General features: G+C 57.5%; 1 protein-coding gene across 1 annotated transcript in view; it reads right to left on the reverse strand.

The window, feature by feature from the left end:
* Positions 1 to 7,074, reverse strand: part of LOC104162718 (netrin-3) — a 24,163-nt gene that overhangs the window by 5,832 nt on the left and 11,257 nt on the right. Inside the window, exons 6-7 of the mRNA XM_009701523.1 lie at positions 3,444 to 3,593; positions 2,220 to 2,273 (exon numbers count right to left, since the gene is read on the reverse strand). Of these exons, the coding sequence (XP_009699825.1) occupies positions 2,220 to 2,273; positions 3,444 to 3,593 (204 nt within the window). The remainder of the gene's footprint in view (positions 1 to 2,219; positions 2,274 to 3,443; positions 3,594 to 7,074) is intronic.

Here is a 7,074-nt window from a genome sequence, read left to right on the forward strand (position 1 = left end):
CCCCGGGCCCGCCCAGCCTCCCCGGCAGCAGCGTTACTGGCACAGACAGCTCAGCCCTTACGGTCGTCCCATCGTGCAAGATGCACACTCCACCAAGGCCCCAGCCCTCCTCTACCACCACAGCATGGAGCGAAACCTCTGCCAGATCCATGCAGGGCTGCTCAACTCACATCCCAGTAACACCTCCCTTTCCCAGAGCCTCTGTGGAGCAGGGCTGGGAGGGCTGAAACGTGCCCGTGGGCGCTGGGTGGGCACCACGCTGTGCAGCACTCCCAGCCTCTCCATCAGTTTGTGTGATCTGCACGGGTACGGGGGCCAGCACCGCTCCGCGAGGAGCTGAGCTGCCCCCTCCATCCCCATCCGTACGCTTTACTCCTTCCATAGCTCCGTACCTTCGACACCCCTTGTTCCAGCCTCCCCTCCTATGGACATGAATACACGCACACAGCGGCAGGGGCCATGCTGGAAGATGTTCCCAAAAGGCTGAGGAGCACATCATAGGCATGCACCAGCTTGGGAAAAGGCTGTTGGCAATTTTCACCCCTAAGGTAGGGTGGCTGTGGGAAGGAGAGCTGAGGAGAAGGAGGTACACAGGGCACCAGCTCTCCAAGGAGCGTGCAGGCTCCTCCGGGAGGGACATATCCCAAACAGGACATGAGGAAGCTCCTCGTTAAATATGGGCATGGGGAGCTGGAGGTGCCCCTGCTCTCTTCCCAGGACCACGTGCCATGGGATGGAGTGGAGGATGGTGCAGGATGTCTATTCCCCCATGCTGGCATGTGGGAGAAGACCATGGTCTTGGAGACTGCAGGGTGAAGGGTGGCCCGAAGAGGAAAAGGATTGCTTCGTTCCCTAGCTTCTCCCCCTCGACCTGGCTTGGGATGCCTACAGCAGGATAGACAGTGGGATGGCTAGGGACAGCCATGCTACAGAGCTGACGGGACTGCGGAAGGAGAGGAGGGGAGAGAGAAAAGCCCTGCTACAGCCCCCTCCGAGGCATGGCCATGCCTGTCTCTGAAGAGCTGGTCTGGCATCAGCACAGCCCATCTGCTGCTCCCACCGCTGGTCACCATCATGTAGGGGACAGAGGTGCCAGGAAGATAGCTGAGATGGCAGAGCCTGGCTGATGGAAGAGGGGTGGTCGGGGAGGACATGCAAAGCAGATGCTTTATCTGTCTGCCATGGCATCTGCTGGACCACATCCTGCAGAGCTGGGGAGGGCTGAGCATGGTGGCGGCGGCACAGGGTCCGGAGGCCGGTGCACCCTTGTGTGGTGCTATTGGCATGTGTTATGTTTGGGTAGGAGCTGAGGGTACCTCGGTGGGGCCCTGGCAGCCACGGCTGGGATGGAAGAGGGACCCTAATCCATTGGTGAGAGCAGCACCCTGGCACCCACCAGTGCCCAGTCCCAGATGAGCCTCCGCAAGAGCACAAGGAACCCTGCAGCATGCACGGAGATGCGAGCCTTGCTGCTTCAGCCTGGGGAAGGGGGCAGCTCTTGAGAAGCTCTAAGGACAGCAGCAGAAATGCCCCCCGTGCCTGTGCAAAGCCTGCAGCCTGCTGCCAGAGCTGCCCCCCTCTCCTGCTGGGTGACAGCAGCAGTGACATTAATCCTCCCCTAGTCCCACCACTCTGTGGTCCCATCACCCCATGGAGCTGGGACCAGCAGCTCAGACCCAGACACTTCACTCCTCTGGACCTGGGTGGGGGTGAGCCCCATGTCCCCCATGTCCCCCATGTCCCAGGGGAGACCTGGCAGGCCATGCCCCGACACAGGGGCTCCGGAGCCTTGCCTGCCGCCGGCAACCTGCCAGATCCCACTGCCCCAGAGAGCCAGGGCCCTGCGGAGGGAAAGGGCACCAAGAAAAAACCTTTTGCACTGGCACTGATAAAAGAAGATTAAAAAAAAGCCAGCCCCTAAGCACCCACTGAGCCCTAGGGGCCATATACCACAACCCCTGCCATAACCTGCCGAGGGGTGGTGAGGCCCCAGTGGGCTGCATCCCTGCTTTCCTCCTTGGAGGGGATGAAGAAACCCTTTCCCTGAGAAAGTCCTGTCAATCTTTGTCAGTCCCTTTCCAGAAATACATGGGATTTCAAATATCAGACGGGCAGGGCTCAGCCCGTCTTCCTGGTGTGCCAGCGAAAGGGGAGGTGGGATGGGACATCTCTGGGCAGGGCTGGGGCTGTGGGCTTGGCCTAGGCCATGGAGCACTTACCTGCGGGCGCCTCTGTGCTGGTGACCAGGGAGGTGGGGTTGATGGCAGGGATCTCTGGAAGAGAAAAGGAGAGATGTCTTAAGGAAAGGGGTCTCCAATTCTGAGGGTGACACCTGGGCAAAAGCCTTCTGCAAGCGGAGTGCAGAGAGGATTTTCTGGGTCACCTCCGGCAATTCACTAAGAAAGATGGATGGGATGAGTCTGACCTGAATATCACAGGCCATTAAACAGACCCAGAGATGCCCGAACTGAGCTCGGTAAATTGGGACAGGCTGAGATGCTGCAGTGCCCAAGAGCCATAAACCACTGCTGCAGAGGATACATGCTCCAGGGATGGATGATGAACGGATGCTTGGCTGATCATGGAATCATAGAATCATTTAGGTTGAAAAGGAGCTTTAAGATTATCGAGTCCAACCGTTAACCTAGTCCACCGCTAAACCATATCCCAAAGCACCACACCTACACGTCTTTTAAATACCTCCAGGGATGGGGACTCCACCACTTCCCTGGGCAGCCTGTTCCAGTGCCTGACAACCCTTTTGGTGAAGAAATTCTTCCTAATACCCAATCTAAACCTCCCCTGGGGCAACTTGAGGCCATTTCCTCTCGTCCTATCAAGCGTGCTCCACGTTGCACAGCACAGGAATAAGCATGGGCAAGGACAACACTTTCTCGGGACTCCTGGACAAAACTTGGGGTAAATTCTGTCCTAACCCCAAACCTGGGGAACAACAGAGGGAGAGGAGTCAGCCCCGCCAGCTCACCCCCACTACCACCACTCCAGCAGCACCAGTGGATGCTGCAGGGCAGCAAGTTGCTCCTCTGCTGCTTGGGTCAAATTCAGACCCACTGCCACAATAAACATGGTTTCATGCTGACCAAAGGATCGGGCCTTGCCCCAGACCTGACCACACTCAGGGCTCAGGTGGGTGAAGAAGGCACCTTGCTGCAGCTGAAGACACATCCCAGCAGAGCTGTTTCAGCTGGCTGGAAGCACCAACCCAAGGGCTCTTTCAGACCCTCCCAGGCTTGAGGGGCAAAGCATGGGTGCCCCCAGAAGGTGACCCAACCATCCTGCCTTGACCACCTCCTGGAGCACAACCACATGGATGGGCAGCCCCTCGGCTCAGCCTCCCACCCACCGCAAGCCAGCCTAAGGAGAGCATCCCTGGGCGCTGGTGGGGGGTCCCTAAGCGCAGGGCAGGGCGCGGTGGCACTTACTGATGCAGGGGGCCACCGGCGAGCGGCTCTTCTGGTAGCCCTTGGCGCAGCGGTTGCAGGTGAGGCCGGTCACGCCATCCTTGCACGGGCACTGCCCCGTCGTCTGGTTGCAGGTCTTGCCAGCCGCGCCGACGGGGTGGCAGTCGCAGGCTGGGTGGGAGAGAGAGAAAAGGGTACATGAGAGGTGATGCACAACACAAACCCCAAATTGGACCCAACGTGCCACCCCTGGGGAGGCGAGGAGGAGGTGGGCCCTTCCAGCGCACCAGTGGAAAGCAGCCGCTGGTGCCAGCACAGCCAAGACCCACGGGTCCAGACCGAGGCCCCACGTGTGCTGTGAGCAGCACGGGCAGGAGGGCGAGCGGATGGAGGGCAAGTGATGGAGGGCTTGGCCAGGGTACAGCCTCCGTTGACGGGGATGCTCAGGATGAGCCCCTGGAGACGCCGCAGCTCACGCAGGCACCTGCAGCCACCAGCTCGCATTTCAGATCCGGACACCAGAACAGTTTCTTCCTTCCCGCTTTTCAGGCAGCTGCTGTGGGGACAGCCTGAGTGCGTGCAGGCAGGAGGAGGGATTTCCACAGGCAGCCTCACGCCTGCTGCCCGCCTTGTCCTGTGCAAGCAAAGGGAGTGGGGCTCACACACGGCCATGCAAACCCTGGCAAACTCATGGTCAGGGTGGGACTGAGGGGATTGCAGGGACAGAAAACAGACAGATACATGACCGGGTCTGCTCTTCCCCCACCTCAATCCTAGGACAATGCTCCTGTCACAGCAGCAAAAGGCATTTTCTCCAATTGCTTCCTCACCTCTGAGCTTTCCAGTCCATGGAGCTGAACCAACACTGAACTTTTACACAAACTTCAGCCTTGTTTTGGTTTTAGGATGGTCTGAAGTGGATCTTCTTGATTCTTCCCAAGCTCACGAGCCTCAACTCCCATCCTGCCTCCCAGAGATCCGAGCCAAAGGATGTACCCGTGGCTTTCCACCACAGCCTTCCCAGGGGAAAAGCCACACCTGAGATGGGTGAAAGTTGGGTCTCTGTCCTCAGGACAGACCCAAAGTGGCTCTCTGTCACACAACACTGGATGATGGACCCACCAGGCATTGCCTGCCTATGAGGGGGTGGTGTGGGAAGGAGATGCTTACTCAGGAGAGGACCTTCCCATTTTCCTGCCCGGGCATGGGCTGGCTACAAGCTGGAGGAGGTTATCTCGGCCTCCATCAGTGTAAGAGTTGAACGTGATTCCAAAGCAAAACAAAAACACCCCCCCCACCTGCCCCCGCAGCCCCCCGATGTTATCTTTTCCCTAATTTTCACCAGATGGGACTGGTGGGAGCACCACAGCGCTGCTCCTCGGGCCCCCTCCCGCACGGCCAGAAACCAGAGCAAGCAGCCTCTAATGGGGACCAGATGCTTCATCCTTATCAGATCTTGGCTAGGACTGGAAGCGGACGTCTTTCTGACAAGGATATTTTGGGGGCTCAGCTGTGATAACAAATGGCAGCGAGTGAGGGAGTCTTGGCATGACATAGCGCTGTCAGAAACACGGGGTCTTTCTTCAGCCACAACAGGCTTGTCTCCTGCCAGGGCAGCTGGCTCTCCCCAGTGAGTGAGGCTTTCCCAGCTCTCCTGAAAACATCCACCGTCAGGTCATCGGGGACCCCCAAAGGTCCCGAGATCATGGGATGGTCCAGCCCTGGACTGCGGGGAGCAAAGCTGGCAGCGATGGTCCAGTGCTTGGCCAGCCTCAGGTGATCCATGGGAACAGCACCGCTGCTTCGCCTGGAGGAGAACATTGGGCTTACCACCCTCTCTTGAACCACTGGGCCCTGGGATATTTCACCTGCTTCAGATGCATCTCGGTGGTCTCCCTACACCTACTCCACAGGGTTCTTCTGCATGGGCTTGGCTGGGTCCTGTGGCACTTGGAGGACTCAGGTGCCTGTGACAAGCTGGCAGGTACGCCTCTTGGAAACCAGCCAGTGCTTTGCCTCTTTTCCGCTAGCAAAGGCTTGACTTTCTGTTAGCGGGGCTGGGCACGAAGCATCACCCATCCTCATCACCACCCGCGCTGGAAAGAGCAGCCCAGTGCCACCAGCATCACCCCAATGCTGCCCTGAACGAGGGGCTCTCACCCCACCTTTGGTGCTTGGAGAGCTCCCAGGACTACAGTGCCCATCTCCAGCCAGCAAAGTCCATCCCAACCTGGAGTGGTTGGGCACAAACCCTGCCAAACACCCGCTTGTCTGAGAGATATAACCGTGCAGGGAGAGCTCAGAGGTCTCTGCATGCTCTGCATGCACAACAGACAGTCTGTGCCCTAAAAAATTTATGGCCAAAGGCACACTTCCAGCAAAGATTTATACAAGCGCTTAGCTTCACACATTGTGGATGATCTCTTGGGCCCCAGCAGTGTATTCCTGGTGTAAAGTCTGTGGATGGACATAAATCTCAGCACAATCAGGATCCAATTCATCTAAGCAGATCCATCTTCATGCAGTGGAGGAAGGCCTTCAATGACTCTTGATGTTTTACCTGGATCAGCAATTAAGGCAGTTTTGCTGATCTTACGTCCACAACAGATAAGGTGTCTTTGGAAGATGAGCTTGGTCTCTGCCAGACCACCCTCCGGCCTCTCACCCCACCATGGGGGGATTTCCTGCAGTCCCACCAAAATCCATTGCTCCTTCCCACTCCGATGGGAAGAGCATCCCAGGCAGCACTCAGTGCTTACCCTGACCAGTCCCACATCCCAGCATGGCCACATCCCACCACTCCAGCTGTAGCATCAGCATCCCTCTTCATCCTGACATGACCCACAGAGGGGGGCTGGTTGGGGGACCCCGTCCCAGAGCCAGGGGATGCAGGCGCCAGGGGCACAGCGCAGCTCCATGCCCGCTGCCCTCACACCGAGCCCTGCTGCTCACAGCCCTGCCGGTTGCCAGAATCTGGCCCACGGTGCTTGAACGGTGGATTAAGTCACTAGCTTGGAGCTTAACTCATCGAGTTGTGCTTGCCAGAAAGCATGTCTTGCACCTAATATTGAGGGTATTTCTGCGTCTTGAGGCTTAGCTGCTACTGCTTCACCAGTTTTCATTGGAGAAAGCTCACGGTTTACAGCTTTGTTTAAATTACAGGGATTAATGCACAGCCATTCTTTATTTGACTTTTCAATTACCACCATTGAATTAATCCTGTAGGTTGCTCTGTCTTTTCCATCCTCCCAGCTTTTCCGTCTCGCAGCGTCCAGCAGTGACGCCGGCTGCTGGCGGGTCGGTGGCTGGAGGGAAGAGCTCGCCTTCCCCTTGCCGGCCGGTGGCCGAGGGCTCTGCTCAGTTGCTGGCAGGAGACGTGGGCTTGTGCAATCTGCAGTTGGTATTTTCGTGCCTATTTCAAAGACGTTGCATCCCAGCAGAGACGAGCCATGGTTGGATAGTTATTTAGTAACATGTGTTGGGGTTTGCTCAAATAAAATGTGACAGTTCCTGGCCTCCGGGCTAGTATTTCACCTCCTGAATATGAATGGAGCTTCATTGTTAGCGCCTGCAACATCCGCCTTTGCTGGGATGCTCAGCTTCTGCCCTGGACCAGCGCTGCGGTCGGTGCAAAAACCTTCATTCAAAGCCG

This window comes from Cariama cristata, unplaced genomic scaffold (genome assembly GCF_000690535.1).
Source record: "Cariama cristata isolate BGI_N322 unplaced genomic scaffold, ASM69053v1 scaffold3016, whole genome shotgun sequence".
In the NCBI taxonomy this organism is placed as follows: domain Eukaryota; kingdom Metazoa; phylum Chordata; class Aves; order Cariamiformes; family Cariamidae; genus Cariama; species Cariama cristata.